Below are 19,665 nucleotides of genomic sequence, written 5' to 3'. Positions count from 1 at the left end.
TTGGTTTGCTTTTTTTAAATGGCCTTCTTAACCTGCATTGTTACTTTGTGATTTTGTATTTGTACTCTCAGATCCCTTTGTTTCTCTATCCCATTTACATTCTTATTTTCCAAGTAATATGTTGCCTTCTTATTTTTCTTACCAAAATGTAATACCTCAAACTTATCTGTGTTGAAATTAATTTTCCAATTATATGCCCATTCTGCAAGTTTATTCATGTAATTTGTTGCAGTTCCTTTCAGTATTGACTATTCCCCAGCCCCTGCCAATTCGGTGACATTTACAAATTTAGAAATTGTGCTTTTGATTCCAAAGTCTAAATTGTAACACAACGGACTCATTTACAATGTACTGTACAAATTACAATTGCTGATGATTGAGAAATTAATTTCTAATTTGCAGTAACTATTTACACTTGAAATTTGCTATGAATGTTGGAGCAACTTTTCCTTTCTAAAGTAAAGCTGGGAGTGGAACTTCAAAATATACATGCATAGAAATCTTGGTGTTCCTACCCTTGTGGTGAGAGCTTATCCAGCCAACCTTCTTTTGTCTTCTTTGTCATACCATAGAAGCAAGCGTAGGGAGATATTGATTCATGCTCAACATCCATTGCGCCATAGGTAGATTCTCCTGTGACATCAAATGGCAGCAAGCTATCATGTCCGTGCACAAAACTGTGAACATCCGCTGCTTGAATGCTGCAGTAGTCTTTAGGCACTGCCTGATCAGTTGACCTCTGCTTGCAAGTTTTGTTGTCTACTGTAGAATATTCCACTTCAGACTCTTCATCTGCTGTACAATGGTCAGAGTGTGATGACGCCTGCTCAGCATAGTTGGTCCACAATTTTACACCATAATAGTTCCTGTAAATAATGAATTACTGTGTTATTATATTTTCTAATGAGAGTTACTTTTCGCACATCATTAAACTTTCGCAAAGTTTTGCACCATTTCCTCACTGAGAAGGAAACCAGCATATCTGCTGGAATTCAGATGAACAATTCACATCTGAAACATTAATCTATCATTCCTCTTTTCAGACACTGACTGACCTACTGTGCATTTCCAGCACCTTTTTTTTAAATCAATATATTCATACAACATTACCAAGAGTTAAAGGATTTATTTTACTCTCAATGCTCCCTTTTCATATGTTATGTTGCTCTCACCTCAGCAGCAGAGTCTGATTAATACTAAACGTTTTATAAAAATTGCTTTTTGTTCAAAATTACTGCTGAACATTTAAATTATTTTAGTACAGGATCCACTTGCATAAACCAAATTGGTGTCTAAAATCAGGAGGTTATGCATAGAAATGGATTATGTGATTGCTGAAAAATTCACTTGCTACGTGTGATTCTAATCCAAGCAAATTGTCTAATAGGGTTTCAAAGACTTCATTCCAGACGTCACGAAAATCATTTGCATAGAAATTACAAGACAGAAACAGGCCTTCGACCCAGCCAGCCTAAATTGGTGTGTATCCTCCACACAAACAGTAGTCCTAATCCCGTATGCCTGCAATGTTTCCATGTCCCTTTATCTCCCATTTCTTCAACCGCCTATCTAACTTATTTTTAAAGAGTGGCATGGTCTCAGCTTCAATCACCAAGTCCAGTAGTGCATTCCAATGCCTCAAAACTGTCTTGTGTTAAAAAAAAGTCTCCTGTTCTCTGTCCTAAATTTCTTCCATTTATTTATATGTCCCCTCGTTCTAAACTCAATCGTTGATCTACACAGTGAATAAAAGCAGTCTCAGAACAGAACACTGTGAGACACCGCTATCCACTTCCAACCTCTCAGACACTGCCCTTGACACCGACTCTCGTTTTCTTCCCTTCTATCTAGTTTTCATTCTAAGTTGCTAACATTCTCCGAGTGCATACACCTTAATATTCTCCAATAGTCTCCTGTGTGGCACTTTTTCAAAGGCTTTCTGAAAGTCCATGTACACCACATCCTCTGCATTTCCATCATCTACCCTATCTGTCAGTGACAAGCAAAAGGACAGATTTGATCAGTGCCATCACACTTGGAGACACAGCTAGGCAAACTCAATGTGGATTACATATTCTTTCATTTATATCACCCGGATATCCTCCTGCACGTGCAGAAAAACATCCCTGAGCATCTTACTGTAAGGAAGAATGGGTAAATGGGGAAAAAGCAGAGAAGTGGTGAAGCTAGATTAGGAACTAACGGCATGGGGGGTGAGGGGGAGCAGAAGGCATTGAGAAGGCTTTTTATAGCAGGGAAGATGGTGGTAAGATTGACAGGACTGGGTATACAATTCCAGAGAGAAAGAGTGGTAGTGGATAAATGACCAGCCAACAATGGTGGAATGAAGGGAACTGCTTGAAGACCAGAGGATGTATGCAAGAACATAGATCAGGGGGACATCACTGGTAAGGTGGGGTGATTTGAAAGCAGGATGAAGAATTTTGAACCAGAACCAGCAGGAGGAAGAGGTGATAGAAGGATGTGTGACTTACTGCAGGTGAGGAGAGGAAGTTGGCTGCTGCATTTGGAATGAGTTGAAACTGGTAAAGGTCTACCTTAGGTAGGCCGGAGAACAAGACATTGGAAAAATAAAGCCTTGTTGTAACAAAGGCATGGTCTAGAGTGAGGTAGATGTAGAGATGGGCAATGTCACAAAGGTGGAAGGCATCAGTTTTGATAATGCAGTGGATGTGGGGGAGGAATTGTATATGACTAGTATAACAGGACTAGCCGAAGGATATCAAACAGACGTGATGGAAATTGTGTTACAGGAGAAAGTAATTGTTACTTTACAGGAATACAGATAGTTTGTGCTGATATCAATGATTCATAGATAGTACACTTAGTAGGAGAATGTTTAAAAGGCACATAAAATGGAGAGCACTACAAAAGAAAGCGCAGATAAGTTTCTGCACTGAAAGGAGATGAAGATAAAGGAGAATACTTTGGAAACACAATTAAAAGGAGCAGAATGAATATTCACAAGAAAGCCTGCAGTTGCATCAATGCACGATTCTACTCCACAAAGCACAGTAAACATTGAACAAATCAAAACAGTCCCTTTAACGAAAGACGCTCAGCAATCAACATTTGATTGCCGATCCTACCTCTATGCAACAGGAGGTTGTATTTTAAAAAGGTTACCATGCTGTGGTTTCTCTGTCTTATTCAAGCAAAACAGTGTTGGCAATTTTTTTTTCCAGTAAGTGCATTTGCCAAGATGAAGCAGTCACTTTTTTTAATACAACAGCTATAGGCTGAGAAAGAGAGAAAGACTTGAGGCAGTTAAGCTGGGAGCATGTATTTTGTTGCTGGATATTTTTTTCCTTACTGGTGAAAGCAGATCACAGTATAAATAGGATGATCTCTCCCATAGGAGGAGAAACTTTAAAGATGCTTTCAAAGTAATTCTGTACTATAAACAAGGTATGAGATAAAACAAGAGAAAGGCCACTTAAGACTTGTATTGATAGGAGGGCATTTGAAAATGTTAAAATTTGCCTAACTGCAGTAGATTTCTGTTATATCTTGGATAAAGGATCAGTCTAGATACTGCAAGCTCAAAGTAAATGTGACCGTAGTCCTTTATTACAGGTCTCAGAGTGCCTCTCCAGCCTTTGAGGCCTCCTTATATACAGCTGCTCCCAAGGGATTGTGGGATCCCTTGGGACTCCAGGGGATAAGCCCTCTGGTGGTTAGACATGGTAATTACAGGTTTACATACATAACAATTTCAATGCCATTTCCCTCACATTTGTGAGGAAGCAGGAGGAGCCGGGTCAAAAGTTGCAAGCTGCATGATGTTGGCATTGATATTGAAGCACTGTTCTTCTCTTTGAATTCAAATTTCATGTTATGAATTCCACATTCTCCACAGAAAATTCCATTGGATGACTTGCATCACCCAAGAATTGAGAAAGCAACCTCTCCCCTCCCTTGAGCACAGGAAGCAGTCCTCACTCCTGCCACAACACACTAACAAACACTGTCATACCAATGTCGCAGAGGCCTACATCAAGAGGCGTTGTTTTCTCTGCATCGCCAGAGGCACAGCAACATTGGCAAACAAACAGCTACCACTGGACCTGCAAGTGTCATGTTGCCTGTCATGCAGCTGAGGTCTCAGCTAACCAACACTCTTTTTCCATTGCTTGTACATGGAGACACTCCTGGATATCAGGGAAATACTGGAAAATGATCTTGGATTAAAATCAAACAACAGAGTTCTTGTCCACATGTGTAACACAAGCATGCCTTAGCTGTCTTTACATTTACATTGGAGCCACTTATTTTAACATACCTAGGAGAGAAATAAGGGGGAAGGACAGTTTTGAATACATTCAGAACAGAGAAACAGGAATAAGCCATTGAGCCCCTCGTGTATGGTCCGCCGTTCCATGAGCTCATGGCTGATCTGTGACCTAACTCCATATATCCGCCTAGGCCCTTTAATACCTTTGGTTAATAAAAAGCTATCAATCTCGGATTTAAAATTAACAACTAACCTAGCAAAAATTGCCATTTGCAGAAGCAAGTTTCAAACTTCTACCACCCTTTGTGTGTAGAAGTGTTTCCTAATTTCACTCCTGAAAGGTCTGGCTCTAATTCTTAGACCATCCCCCCTAATCCTAGACTCCCCAACCAGCGGAAATAGTTTCTCTCCATCTACCCCTTAATACCTTGAAAACTTCGATCAGATCACATGTTAACAATCTAAATTTTAGAGAATGCAACTCTAATTTGTGTAATTTCTCCTCGTAACTTAACCCTTGTAACTTAATCATTCTGGTAAACCTACGCTGCACTCTCTCCAAGGCTAATATATTCTTCCTAAGGTATGGTGCCCAGAACTGCTCACAGTGCTCCAGGTGCAGTCTAACCTGGGACAAAGCATTGGACAAGAATATATTTAAAATCAACAGGTATAAGCAGTTTCCACTGCCATGTACATTCTATCAAGTTTCGGCCTGAGTTGCTCCTATTTTTTTGGAGCAACTAGTTTAGAATGGAGCATCTTAGAAATTGCAATTCTCGGCATTTAGTTTGCTCCAGTTCTAGTGAGTTAGAACAGTTTCATTTTAGAACAGAATTTTTTTTCAAAAGGGGGCTTTTCCAGCCACTTACACCTGTTTTGCAAGTTTAGGCAGTAAAAACTTACTCCAAACACTTAGAATGGAGTAAGTGTAGATTTTTGTACGCACAGAAAAACCTTGCCTACACTTATAAATCAGGCGGAGGGAACGAGAGATGGGGGATAGTGGAGGGGAGTTTACAAACATTAAACACTTCACTTTTACAAATAAAGAGCCATCAACAATAATAAATGATAAATCAATAAATCAACAAATAAAATCAAAAAAAAAATGTTAAATTAAAAAAAAAATTAAAAAGTCAAATCAATAAATAAAAAATTAAGTTTCTACTCACCGACTGCAGCACCGGGAGCCCTCCAACATTGTGCTGGGACGGGCCCCCCCAGTGTCTCTCTCTCCGTCAGTGTCTCTCTGTCAGTGACTCTCTCTCTCTCTCTCTGTCAGCGTCTCTGTGTTTCTGACAGCAAGGGGGAGGGAGGAGGGAGGGAGTGAGAGAGGGGGAGAGGAGGAGGGGGAGAGAGGAGGAGGGGGGAGAGAGGAGGAGGGGGAGAGAGGAGGAGGGGGAGAGAGGAGGAGGGGGAGAGAGGAGGAGGGGGAGAGGAGGAGGGGGAAAGGAGGAGGGGGAGAGGAGGAGGGGGAGAGGAGGAGGGGGCGAGGAGGAGGGGGAGAGGAGGAGGGGGAGAGGAGGAGGGGGAGAGGAGGAGGGGGAGAGGAGGAGGGGGAGAGGAGGAGGGGGAGAGGAGGAGGGGGAGAGGAGGAGGGGGAGAGGAGGAGGGGGAGAGGAGGAGGGGGAGAGGAGGAGGGGGAGAGGAGGAGGGGGAGAGGAGGAGGGGGAGAGGAGGAGGGGGAGAGGAGGAGGGGGAGAGGAGGAGGGGGAGAGGAGGAGGGGGAGAGGAGGAGGGGGAGAGGAGGAGGGGGAGAGGAGGAGGGGGAGAGGAGGAGGGGGAGAGGAGGAGGGGGAGAGGAGGAGGGGGAGAGGAGGAGGGGGAGAGGAGGAGGGGGAGAGGAGGAGGGGGAGAGGAGGAGGGGGAGAGGAGGAGGGGAGAGGAGGAGGGGGAGAGGAAGGAAGGGGAGAGGAAGGAAGGGGAGAGGAAGGAAGGGGAGAGGAGGGGGAGGGAGAGGGAGGAAGAGGAGGGGGAGGAAGAGGAGGGGGAGGGGGAGGGGAAGGGAGGGGAGAGGGGGGAGGGAGAGGAGAGTGAGAGAGGGAGGGAGAGGGAGGGGGAGAGGGGAGAGGGGGAGGGGAGAGAGGGAGGGGGAGAGGGGAGGGAGAGGAGAGGGGGGAGGGGGAGGGGGGGGGAGGGGGGGGGGAGAGGAGGGAGGGGGAGAGAGGGAGGGAGGAGGGGGAGTCGAGGGGGGAGTCGGGGGGGAGTCGAGGGGAGAGTCGAGGGGGAGGTCGAGGGGGAGAGTCGAGGGGGAGAGTCGAGGGGAGAGTCGAGGGGGAGAGTCGAGGGGGAGAGTCGAGGGGGAGAGTCGAGGGGGAGAGTCGAGGGGGAGAGTCGAGGGGGAGAGTCGAGGGGGAGAGTCGAGGGGGAGAGTCGAGGGGGAGAGTCGAGGGGGAGAGTCGAGGGGGAGAGTCGAGGGGGAGAGTCGAGGGGGAAGAGGAGGGGGGAGAGGAGGGGTAGAGGAGGGGGGAGGAGGGGGGAGAGGAGGGGGGAGAGGAGGGGGGAGAGGAGGGGGGAGAGGAGGGGGGAGAGGAGGGGGGAGAGGAGGGGGAGAGGAGGGGGGAGAGGAGGGGGGAGAGGAGGGGGGAGAGGAGGGGGGAGAGGAGGGGGGAAGAGGAGGGGGAAGAGGAGGGGGAAGAGGAGGGGGGAAGAGGAGGGGGAAGAGGAGGGGGGAAGAGGAGGGGGGAAGAGGAGGGGGGAAAGAGGAGGGGGGAAAGAGGAGGGGGGAAAGAGGAGGGGGGAAAGAGGAGGGGGAAAGAGGAGGGGGGAAAGAGGAGGGGGGAAGAGGAGGGGGGAAGAGGAGGGGGAGAGGAGGGGGGAGAGGAGAGGGGAGAGGAGAGGGGAGAGGAGAGGGGAGAGGAGAGGAGGGGGGAGAGGAGAGGAGGGGGGAGAGGAAAGGAGGGGGGAGAGAAAGGAGGGGGGAGAGGAAAGGAGGGGGGAGAGGAAGGGAGGGGGAGAGGAAAGGAGGGGGGAGAGGAAAGGAGGGGGGAGAGGAGAGGAGGGGAAGTGGAGAGGGGAAGAGAGAGAGGCTGAAGGGGCAGGCCCTGCCAAGGACGTAGAAGCCGGGCTGGGCCGCTGAAGACTTCGGGTGGGGCACACCCCCAGCAAGATGCCGGATGGGCGGGCGAGTCCTGCCGCCGCCAACATGGGGGTGGGTTGGAGGGAGCAGGAGCTAAACGGGGGTCGGGGGGGGAAGGAGGCCGTTGTCCGATCTTCGCCCTGGCAGCCCATTCGGCCAGGGCTAGGGGCGGCGTACTTCGGGCCCCTCTCACACAGTCTCGGGGGGCCTGGAGCGCATGTGCAGAGGTTTTCAGCACCGGGACCTGGCTCCGCCCTCCACGCATTCTGCTGCGTTGCGCCAGTGGCCAGGATCGACCGGACAGAGGGGAGAATACCAAGGTAAATAATAGGTGCCATTTCTGTTCTAAAAAGTCAGCGCGCCACACGGAGATAAGCCGTTCTAACCCTGGGGCAAACTTGGGCCCAAATTGCTTGTATGAATAGAGGGAACACTAAAAGTAGCAAGAAGCAGCCATTTGATCCTGCGTACTTGTAGGAACATGTGTGGTTGCAGTCAGGAAATTCCTGACAATTCATGACGAACAGCTTCTGTGGTTAACAGCTTCTGGTTTATAGCACAGGGGGCGATTGCTACAGTACTTCTTTATCCCTACTTCTCTTCTCCCACTGGAATATTTAACACGTACCGTGTATGACTCCAAAGAAGAGTTTTGAAAGTTCACCCAACCATTTCCTTAATCAAACAACACATTACTGAGACAACTGCAAAAACTGGAATTCTAAAATAAAAATAAAATGCTATCTAAATGACACAGCAGATCAGGCAGTATGTGAGTGCAGACCTTTCGACAGAACTTAAAATGCCGGCACCTAAAAGACATTAGAAAAATAAAATACAACCTGATCTTTTATATGTCCTGTTTTTAAATTTATCCCTCAGATGTGAATGGATTATTTCATATTTTATTTATATCGTGGAGTCGTTTTCAGTGGAAGTGAATCCACTATATGATATAGTGGCCTGGATTCTGAATTTGCTCAGCTTATATTATGTGGATACCGCAGGCAACAAAACAACTGCACATGTGCAAGATTTACAGCTGCTTATAAGAAACTTATGGGCCCAAGTTTTGGGCCACGCCTAGAACAGCGCAGCCCCGACCTGGACGCCCGTTTTTCGTGCCACAAAGTGCGCCTAAAAAATACTTACCGATTCTCCGGCTCCCGGCAGGTCCTCTGGAGCTGGGCGCGGCGCAGCACGAGCTGTGGGGGGGCGGAGCTAGGTCCCTGCACTGAAAACAGTGCCAGGACCTCTGCACATGCGCACTACAGTGGGCGCGCATGTACAGTAGCTCCAGGCGCCCAAAACTGTGTGGGAGGGGCCTGAAGCACGCAGCCCCTAGCCCTGGCCAAATGGCCTCACTGGGGCTGCATGAATAAGGCTGCACCTCCCTCGCCCAGCTCCTGTTTCCTCCCGACCCGACCCCTGCCCCCCCAGACTGGACCCGACCCGACTCCCGCTCCCACTCCCCCCCCACCCCGCCCCCACCCGACTTGCGCCCCCCCCCGACCCCCACCCCTGGACCCGACCCGCCCTCCCCCCCACCCCCCCCCCACCACCCCCGGACCCGCCCCGCCCCCGTACCCAACCTGCCCCCACCCCCGGACCAGACCCCGGACCCGACCTACCTGTAAATCCGGTGCTGGGGGCGGGCCCCGCCCGAAGTCTTCGGCCCGGCCCGTTCAGCCTCCCCCTCCTTTCTCCCCTCCCTCCTCCCTTCTCTCCACTCCATCCTCCCCCTCCCCTCCCTCCTCTCTCCCTCCCTCTCCCCTCCCCCCTCCTCCTCCCTCCCTCCCTCCCTCTCCCTCCCTCCCTTCCCCCTCCCTCCCTTCTTCCCCTCCTCCTCCTCCCTCCCCTACCCCCCCTTCTCGCTGTCAGAAACACAGACACTGACAGACAGAGAGTGAGAGACACAGACACACTGGGGGGACCCAGCCGCTGTTGGAGGGCTCCCGGTGCTGCAGTTGGTAATTAGCAAATGTTTTATTTATTGATTTTTTAATTTTTTTTATTTTGTATACATTTTTTTTGATTGATTTATTGGTTGATTTATTGATGTATTTATCATTTATTATTGATGATGGCTCTTTATTTGTAAAACTGAAGTGTTTAATGTTTGTAAACTTCCCTTTAAACCCCCCCCCCCCACCATTCCCTACGCCTGATTTGTAACCTACGGCTGATTTTATAAAGTGTAGACAAGATTTTTCTGAGCGTACAAACATTTTCACTTACTCCATTCTAAGTTAGTTTGGAGTAAGTTTTCACTGCCTAAACTTTCAAAATGGGCGTAAGTGGCCGGACACGCCCCCTTTAGAAAAAAAAATTCTGTTCCAAAACGAAACTGTTCTAACTCACTAGAACTGGAGCAAACTAAATGCCGAGAATTGCAATTTCTAAGATACTCCATTCTAAACCAGTTACTCCAATAAAACAGGAGCAACTCAGGCTGAAACTTGGCCTCTATGAACCAAAGTTTGAAAATTTCCCCAAAGTGAGGTGGTCAAAAATATTAAACCAAATGGGTGAGCACATGGAGATAGTACTATAATATAAACGGGCATTTGATATAGCATGTGACTTAAATTATTAATGATTAGTTATAATAGAAATATAAGCAAATGTGGATTTTTTCTACCTGAATTCATCGTTTATCTCTTCTTGATTATTCTGCCTTTTTGATGTTTCCAAACCAGGAAGCAGATGTTTTTTAAAAATCTCCTGATAAGATAAAAAAAATCATATTTCCATAAACAATTACAGAAATATTACATATTTTAACAAATTAGTTGATGCAATAGAAAAAATCTCTAAGCACGAATTTTAAAAGGGAAAGTATGACTTTGAATGGTGCAGAAACAAGCCATTTGGCCAATCAAGTCGCGGCTCGTGCCTTTTTCTATCTGACCCACCTCATTCATATTCACTCTCCAGCTTGTTCCCCATAACCTTTATTATTTATTTTTTTCAAGCAACTATTTCATTCCCTTTTTAAAGAACTTATGGAATCTACTTCAACAATGCTTTGTGGCTACAAATTGCAAATTCTATCCATCCTCTGGGTAAAGAAATAATTTCATCTGTTTAAATGTTTTATCCCCAATACCAATAAACAAAATCAAATGATTATCTGTAAATGTTTATACTACCTCCATTTTAATGCAATAACTCATTGTTATTTACGCTTTCATGTGAGGAACATGTGCCTAGTAGAGATTTTCCTTTGAAATGAATCACTTCAAGCACTTGCAGTGATACGCTGCTAGTTCAGAGACCAGCCTGCAGCATTAAAAGGAAGATGGTATCAGCCATGTTATTACTGATTCTAGTTTTTTTTTCCCTCTAATTGGCTCGATCCACATTCATTGCAAATCATCAGTTCTGTCCCTTTTGTAAGTTTGTTGTACAATCCCAGTAAAAAACAGAACTGGTTTTGTATGGAGGATTGTTTTATTGAACTCAAACAAAATGAACCACTGATGTGAGGAAGTGCGGTGCATTTATTATTTTGTATAATTACGCAAAGTCAAGTTGTACTGATTGAACTAAGTGAGTTCAATTGTAACTACTGCTCTGTGAAATAAAGCAGTGTAACAATTTGGATCTGGCCTCATCTTACTATGAGGTTTCTTGGTTTGCCTTCAAAAAAATTAGAGGCATACATGGGGGCACAAGCGAAGACAGGAATACCCAGTTCAGATCACATGGGAATATTGTTGTTGCAAACCCTGTCACACTATTGTATAGTTAGATATTGGGTAGTATGATCAAACTCTTAAAACTTAAGGTGTTAGACTGCTTACTGGAGTGATTAACACAACTGTACCTGAAAGAATATTTAAGGCAAGACCCTAAACTTCTAATCATCAGTTATCAATTCCATTGCATATATTATACAGTCTATACTTATTACGGCAGAGTAACTTATAACCAAGTGCTTGCCAAGCTGTGATGGTAGTCACCATTATTCATTTGTCTAACCTCTAATTGGTATGGTGACTGTAAAGATGATATACAGTTTCCTGTAAAAATACCACATAGTTCACCCAATAGTGTCTGCAACAAGCCTGCTGTTATGTGATGGACACTGCAGATTACCATCATTAAACAAAATTGTCAAAACAGTACTAACATATATATTGATTGACAGGACTCTGATCACTGCTGCAAAAGGTTAAAAGCAGCATTTTACTCATTTAATTTTGACAAGTTCAAGATCCCTCCAGATTAAGAACCTTGTTATTTTTATGCAATCCCCCTGCACTGCTTAAACTATACTGTGGCAAGCATCACTGATAAGCCATAATGTGACTAGTGACTATCAAAACCACTTCCATCAATTTAAGGAAGCTCATGAGATTGAATTTTAGTAACTAGTTCCCTAATAACTTGTGTGACAACAACACTGTAGACAAACTGGTTTTAATTAAATTCTTAAAATATAGAATAACTGCCTACAGAACATCAGTGACTGCATTTGAAAAGTAAAGCACTTTGGAATGTTGGGAGGACATGAATGACACTAAATAAATGCAAGTTCTTTCTCACTGTACTAGGTCCTTTTATTCCATGCAATGCCAGATGTTGCCCTTTGGTAGACGAGAGAGATGCTGGTGATTGATAGTTGCCTTGCTTTACAGACCTGCGGTGGTGCCCTCTCGTGGGTCAGGGTGGCCCACGATGTTGCAAGGCCCTCGCTCCATCTCTTATACTCCCGACCTGCGGTGGTGTCCTGCGGCATCGTGGGCCACCCCGACCTGCGAGAGGGCGCCACCGCTGTTCGGGAGTGTAAGAGCATACCACTGCAACTTCCAGCGCGAGCTGTTCCAAGTGTGTGACAGCTTCGAGGTGGGCAACTGGGTGATGTCATCAAAATAGTTGAGGTGGAGGAGCGACAAGAGGTCGTGGCAGAAGTGTGGCAAATGATTGTGGCAGAGGTGCGGTGATGGATCATGGCGGAGGTGCGGCGAATGTTTGTTATGGAGGAGTGGCAAGAGATCGTGGCGGAGGTGCGGCAAATGAGGATACGGGGCCCAGAAGAGCCGAAGGTCCAGGGGCAGCACGGGCCAGCCCACACTGCGATATGTGTACGCTCTAGGTTCGTGCAGCAGAGCAGGTCTCCAGTCATCTTGGTTAACCCTTGCCACTGGATAAAGGCCTAGCTCTGTCAAGCCCGTGTGGTGGCTGATGTGCAACAGACAGCACACTTTTAAAAAAAAATCCATGCACAGGCATCTTCCACCCCTGGAGTTTAAGACTGGAATGTCAGGTCCTTCATTGAAACATCTGTGAACTCATTCCTTTTGGTGTGGAAGCAAGTCATCCTCGTTCGAGGGACTGCCTATGCCTATGAGACAAACTGGTTTATTCTGTTAAGTTGCATTACAATTAGAAGTATATTGATAATCAGGAAAAATACATCAACGCTAACTCAACTTTTATCAATTTCCCCACACAGAATACAACTTCAGTTAGAAGATACACCATTCAGAGAATTTAACAGGATTATCAATGTATCAGTTAGTTCTCCTTTAAACATGGTCCATTTTGGGTTTTTTTGTAATTTGACAAACTCACCTGGTCATCTTCAGGTCTGTGGTATAGGAATGTTTCACCATATGGGGAGATAGGAGATGTCTTATTTTCATCTGCTGCTTTGAAGAGAAAAAGTAAAACATTTTAGATGAATTAACCCGAGATATTTAAAACCATATCTGTATAAAAACTTCCAAAACAATAGATCAACAGTAACTACTGAACTACTAATATCGCAAAAATGACCGTTAACCAATATATGCAGAACAGCAAATAACTTGAAGGGAATAAGGAGCCAGCACAATGAAGTTTGATAGGAGCATAAAGTCTGTGAGCAAAATTCATGGAACTTAAAAACTTCAGCTAGATCCTAAGGTGATGTTAACACTTTACAGCTTTCTCCTTGCATCTGTAAAACACACTAACATATCGAATTAGTAATTTGTTTTAAATTTGTTAAGAAATTAATAGGACCAGCACCACTAGTGACAATGGTCCAGCCATAACAACCAAAAACCTGCACTAAAAGCACTTTGGCACAGGCAACCAACAGAAATGGCATTCATTAATCAAAAGTCAAAAAATACATCATGAATTGTCAAGAGATGCATGGGAGTTGCAATCTCAGTTACATCCTCTGCAAACTAAACAAGCAAAAAACACAATGTACATCCCATATTGATCAAAACAGACAACTGAAGCATCAGTGAAAGGAATTTATACCAGAGGCCAGTATGTGAAGGGTAATGGAAAATTACTCCCAAGGATATAAAACTGATGGCCCAAAAACTTCATTGGAGCCGGAGACACAATAGTTATCGGGGCACCCACTTTAGGAACATGCTGAAATTTAAATGACATACTTAAAATATATTCATTATCATCTCTATGGTTAAGGTGCAGCAAATAAATACACGGTCTCAAGAGAATCATAAACAGAGGACCAATTAGCCAAGTAATATGTTTTTCAATGTTCTCTCTTCTTCACTCCTCTCCTGAAGGTGCAGATTCATAGTTAGACACAGTTTCATGAGTGTTGGTCACTCTCCAGTACCTTAACTTAATCAGAGAACTTATATAGCAAGTATCGGCCTGCTATCACAGCGGAGACACATCCTGTCCTCAACAAATATACGCAGGCAGAGAACCTTTAGATTGTGATCAGAAGTTGGAATCACTGTTCTCCCCAAGTTTCACGGCTGCGCAGTTCCCTTGAGGCTGCCGCGCACCAGATGTAGCCATCTGCGCAGTCCCGCTATAGCGCGCTCCAGCGCTCTTTTTAATTGCGTCACACAGGTTCATTCTATAAGCTCACAGGAGCGGGTTTCGCCACTGGAACCCGCTACAGGCCTGACCCTGAGCCCCGAGGTACTGCTTGTGATTATCCACACAGCCGTTTCTGTGGCCTTCTGCGCATGTGCGCGGTATCCCAGAGCCGCGCATGCACATTACCCAACAGTCGCAGCCCTGGGCGTGGCCACAGTCTCTTCAGCTCTGTGGGAGAACTGGCAGGGGATAGAGAGATAGAGACTGGGGGAGGGAGTGAGGGAGGGAGCGAGGGAGGGAGGGAGAGAGAGAGAGAGAGAGAGAGAGAGAGACTGGGGGAGAGAGAGATAGAGAGGGGGAGAGGGAGAGAGAGATAGAGAGGGGGAGAGAGAGAGAGAGAGAGAGAGAGAGAGAGAGAGAGAGAGAGAGAGAGAGAGGGAGAGAGAGAGACTGGGGGAGAGAGAGATAGAGAGAGAGGGGGAGAGAGAGAGAGAGATAGAGAGGGGGAAGAGAGAGAGAAAGAGAGAGAGAGAGAGAGATGTAGAAAAATAGAAACATAGAAAATAGGTGCAGGAGTAGGCCATTCGGCCCTTCTAGCCTGCACCACCATTCAATGAGTTCATGGCTGAACATGCAACTCCAGTACCCCATTCCCGCTTTCTCGCCATACCCCTTGATCCCCCTAGTAGTAAGGACTACATCCAACTCCTTTTTGAATATATTTAGTGAATTGGCCTCAACAACTTTCTGTGGTAGAGAATTCCACAGGTTCACCACTCTCTGGGTGAAGAAGTTTCTCCTCATCTCGGTCCTAAATGGCTTACCCCTTATCCTTAGACTGTGACCCTTGGTTCTGGACTTCCCCAACATTGGGAACATTCTCCCTGCATCTAACCTGTTTAAACCCATCAGAATTTTAAACGTTTCTATGAGATCCCCTCTCATTCTTCTGAACTCCAGTGAATACAAGCCCAGTTGATCCAGTCTTTCTTGATATTTCAGTCCCGCCATCCCGGGAATCAGTCTGGTGAACCTTCGCTGCACTCCCACAATAGCAAGAATGTCCTTCCTCAAGTTAGGAGACCAAAACTGTACACAATACACCAGGTGTGGCCTCACAAAGGCCCTGTATAACTGTAGTAACACCTCCATGCCCCTGTACTCAAATCCCCTCGCTATGAACACCAACATGCCATTTGCTTTCTTAACCGCCTGCTGTACCTGCATGCCAAACTTCAATGACTGATGTACCATGACACCCAGGTCTCGTTGCACCTCCCCTTTTCCTTCTGTCACCATTCAGTTAATCGTCTGTCTCTCTGTTTTTACCACCAAAGTGGATAACCTCACATTTATCCACATTATACTTCATCTGCCATGCATTTGCCCACTGACCTAACCTATCCAAGTCACTCTGCAGCCTCATAGCATCCTCCTCGCAGCTCACCCAACTTAGTGTCATCTGCAAATTTGGAGATACTACATTTAATCCCCTCGTCTAAATCATTAATGTACAATATAAACAGCTGGGGCCCCAGCACAAAACCTTGTGGTACCCCACTAGTCATTGCCTGCCATTCTGAAAAATACCCATTTACTCCTACTTTTGCTTCCTGTCTGCCAACCAGTTCTCAATCCACGTCAGCACACTACCCCCAATCCCATGTGCTTTAACTTTGCACATGAATCTCTTGTGTGGGACCTTGTCGAAAGCCTTCTGAAAGTCCAAATACACCACATCAACTGGTTCTCCCTTGTCCACTCTACTGGAAACATCCTCAAAAAATTCCAGATTTGTCAAGCATGATTTTCCTTTCACAAATCCATGCTGACTTGGACCTATCATGTCACCTCTTTCAAAATGCGCTGCTGTGACATCCTTAATAATTGATCCCATCATTTTACCCACTACCGATGTCAGGCTGACCGGTCTATAATTCCCTGTTTTCTCTCTCCCTCCTTTTTTAAAAAGTGGGGTTACATTGGCTACCCTCCACTCCATAGGAACTGATCCAGAGTCAATGGAATGTTGGAAAATGACTGTCAACGCATCCGCTATTTCCAAGGCCACCTCCTTAAGTACTCTGGGATGCAGTCCATCAGGCCCTGGGGATTTATCGGCCTTCAATCCCATCAATTTCCCCAACACAATTTCCTGACTAATAAGGATTTCCCTCAGCTCCTCCTCCTAACTAGACCGTCTGACCCCTTTTATATCCGGAAGGTTGTTTGTGTCCTCTTTAGTGAATACCGAACCAAAGTACTTGTTCAATTGGTCCGCCATTTCTTTGTTCCCCGTTATGACTTCCCCTGATTCTGACTGCAGGGGACCTACGTTTGTCTTTACTAACCTTTTTCTTTTTACATATCTATAGAAACTTTTGCAATCCGTCTTAATGTTCCCTGCAAGCTTCTTCTCGTACTCCATTTTCCCTGCCCTAATCAAACCCTTTGTCCTCCTCTGCTGAGTTCTAAATTTCTCCCAGTCCCCAGGTTCGCTGCTATTTCTGGCTAATTTGTATGCCACTTCCTTGGCTTTAATACTATCCCTGATTTCCCTTGATAGCCATGGTTGAACCACCTTCCCTTTTTTATTTTTATGCCAGACAGGAATGTACAATTGTTGTAATTCATCCATGCGGTCTCTAAATGTCTGCCATTGCCCATCCACAGTCAACCCCTTAAGTATCATTCGCCAATCTATCCTAGCCAATTCACGCCTCATACTTTCAAAGTTACCCTTCTTTAAGTTCTGGACCATGGTCTCTGAATTAACTGTTTCATTCTCCATCCGAATGTAGAATTCCACCATATTATGGTCACTTTTTCCCAAGGGACCTCGCACAATGAGACTGCTAATTAATCCTCTCTCATCACACAACACCCAGTCTAAGATGGCCTCCCCCCTAGTTGGTTCCTCGACATATTGGTCTCGAAAACCATCCCTTATGCACTCCAGGAAATCCTCCTCCACCGTATTGCTTCCAGTTTGGTTAGCCCAATCTATATGCATATTAAAGTCACCCATGATAACTGCTGCACCTTTATTGCATGCACCCCTAATTTCCTGTTTGATGCCCTCCCCAACATCACTATTACTGTTTGGAGGTCTGTACACAACTCCCACTAACGTTTTTTGCCCTTTGGTGTTCTGCAGCTCTACCCATATAGATTCCACATCATCCAAGCTCATGTCCTTCCTAACTATTGCATTAATCTCCTCTTTAACCAGCAATGCTACTCCACCTCCTTTTCCTTTTATTCTATCCTTCCTGAATGTTGAATACCCATGGATGTTGAGTTCCCAGCCCTGATCATCCTGGAGCCACGTCTCTGTAATCCCAATCACGTCACATCTGTTAACATCTATTTGCACAGTTAATTCATCCACCTTATTACGGATATTCCTTGAATTAAGACATAAAGCCTTTAGGCTTGTTTTTTTAATACCCTTTCTCCTTTTAGAATTATGATGTAGTGTGGCCCTTTTTATTTCTTGTCTTTGTTTACTCGGCCTTCCACTATTGATGTTTACCTTTCTACCATCTGTTTCTGACTCCATATTACTTCGCCCTATCTCGCTGCATAGGTTCCCATCCCCCTGCCATATTAGTTTAAACACTCCCGAACTGCATTAGCAAATGTTACCCCCAGGACATCAGTTCCAGTCCTGCCCAAGTGCAGACCATCCCTTTTGTACAGGTCCCACTTCCCCCAGAACTGGTTCCAATGTCCCAGGAATTTGAATCCCTCCCTCTTGCACCACTGCTCAAGCCACGTATTTATTCTAACTATCTTGCTCCCTCTACTCTGATTAGCACGCGGCACTGGTAGCAATCCAGAGATTACTCCCTTTGACGTCCTACTTTTTAATTTAACTCCTAACTCCCTAAATTCAGCTTCTTACCTATATCGTTGGTACCTACATGTACCACGACAACTGGCTGTTCACTCTCCCTCTCCAGGACTGGGGGAGGGAGGGAGAGAGAGGGACTGGGGGAGTGAGGGAAAGGGAGAGAAACTGGGGGAGTGAGGGGGCGGGGAGCGAGAGAGCGAGACTGGCGGAATGAGGGAGGGAGAGAGAGAGAGAGACTGGGGGAGTGAAGGGGGGAGAGAGAGAGAGAGAGAGAGAGAGAGAGAGAGACTGGTGGAATGTGGGAGAGAGAGAGAGAGAGACTGGGGACTGGTGTAATGAGAGAGAGAGAGAGAGAGAGAGAGAGAGACTGGGGACTGGTGTAATGAGAGAGAGAGAGAGAGAGAGAGAGACTGGGGTAATGAAAGAGAGAGAGAGAGAGAGACTGGGGACTGGTGGAATGAGGGAGAGAGAGAGAGAGAGAGAGACTGGGGTAATGAAAGAGAGAGAGAGAGAGAGACTGGGGGAATGAGGGAGAGAGAGAGAGAGAGAGAGACTGGGGACTGGGGGAATGAGGGAGAGAGTGAGAGAGAGAGAGAAACTGGAGGAGTGAGGGAGAGGGAGAGAAACTGGGGAGTGAGGGGGGAGGAAGAGAGAGACTGCGGGAGGGAAAGAAAGAAGAGGGGACTGGGGGAGGGAAAAGAAAGAGGGGGACTGGGGGAGGGAAAGAGGGAGAGAGAGAAACTGGGGGAGGGAGAGAGAGACTGGGGGGAGGGAGGGAGGGGGGAAGAGAGAAAAAGAAAAACTGAGAGAGAGAGAGAGAGAGAGAGAGAGAGAGAGAGAGAGAGAGAGAGAGAGAGAGAGAGAGATACTGGAGGAGGGAGGGAGGGAGGGAGGGAGGGGAGAGAGAGAGAGAGAGAGAGAGAGAGAGAGAGAGAGAGAGAGAGAGAGAGAGAGAGAGAGAGAGAGAGAGAGAAAAACTGAAGGAGTGAGGGGGGAGAGAGAGCGAGAGAGAGCGAGAGAGAGAGAGAGAGAGAGAGAGAGAGAGAGAGAGAGAGAGAGAGAGAGAGAGAGAGAGAGAGAGAGAGGAATGGGGGAATGAGGGAGAGAGAGAGAGAGAGAGACTGGGGGGGGAGAGAGAGAAAGAGAGGGACTGGGGAAGGGAGAGAGAGAGTCTGGGGGAGGGGAAAGAGAGGGGGAGGGAGGGAGAGAGAAGGAGAGAGAGAGAGAGAGAGAGAGAGAGAGAGAGAGAGAGAGAGAGAGAGAGAGAGAGACGGGAGGGAGGGAGAGAGAGAGAGACTGTGGGGGGGAGAAGAGAGACTGGGGGAGTGAGGGAGAGAGAAACTGGGGGAGTGAGGGGGGAGAGAGAGAGAGACTGGGGGAATGAGGGAGGGAAAGAGAGAGACTGGGGGAGTGAGGGAGAGATTGGGGGAGGGAGGGAGAGACTGGGGGAGGGAGGGAGGGAGAGAGAGAGAGGGACTGGGGGAGGGAGAGAGAGAGAGAGAGAGAGAGAGAGACTGGGGGTGGGGAGAGAGAGAGAGGGAGGGAGAGAGAGACTGAGGGAATGAGGAGAGAGAGAGAGAGAGAGAGAGAGAAAGAGAGAGAGAGAGAGAGAGAGAGAGAGAGAGAGAGAGAGAGAGAGAGAGAGAGAGAGAGAGAGAGAGAGAGAGA

General features: G+C 46.6%; 1 protein-coding gene across 2 annotated transcripts in view; it reads right to left on the bottom strand.

The window, feature by feature from the left end:
• Positions 1–19,665, bottom strand: part of arap2 (ArfGAP with RhoGAP domain, ankyrin repeat and PH domain 2) — a 598,549-nt gene that overhangs the window by 467,352 nt on the left and 111,532 nt on the right. For both annotated transcript variants that reach the window (XM_070870551.1, XM_070870553.1), the window contains exons 4-6: positions 12,918–12,991; positions 9,979–10,061; positions 516–866 (exon numbers count right to left, since the gene is read on the bottom strand). In XM_070870551.1, the coding sequence (XP_070726652.1) occupies positions 516–866; positions 9,979–10,061; positions 12,918–12,991 (508 nt within the window). The remainder of the gene's footprint in view (positions 1–515; positions 867–9,978; positions 10,062–12,917; positions 12,992–19,665) is intronic.

This window comes from Pristiophorus japonicus, chromosome 2, assembly GCF_044704955.1.
Source record: "Pristiophorus japonicus isolate sPriJap1 chromosome 2, sPriJap1.hap1, whole genome shotgun sequence".
Lineage (NCBI taxonomy): Eukaryota > Metazoa > Chordata > Chondrichthyes > Pristiophoridae > Pristiophorus > Pristiophorus japonicus.
The sequence above is the reverse complement of the archived record's forward strand: the minus strand, read 5'-3'. Positions and strand labels throughout refer to the sequence as shown.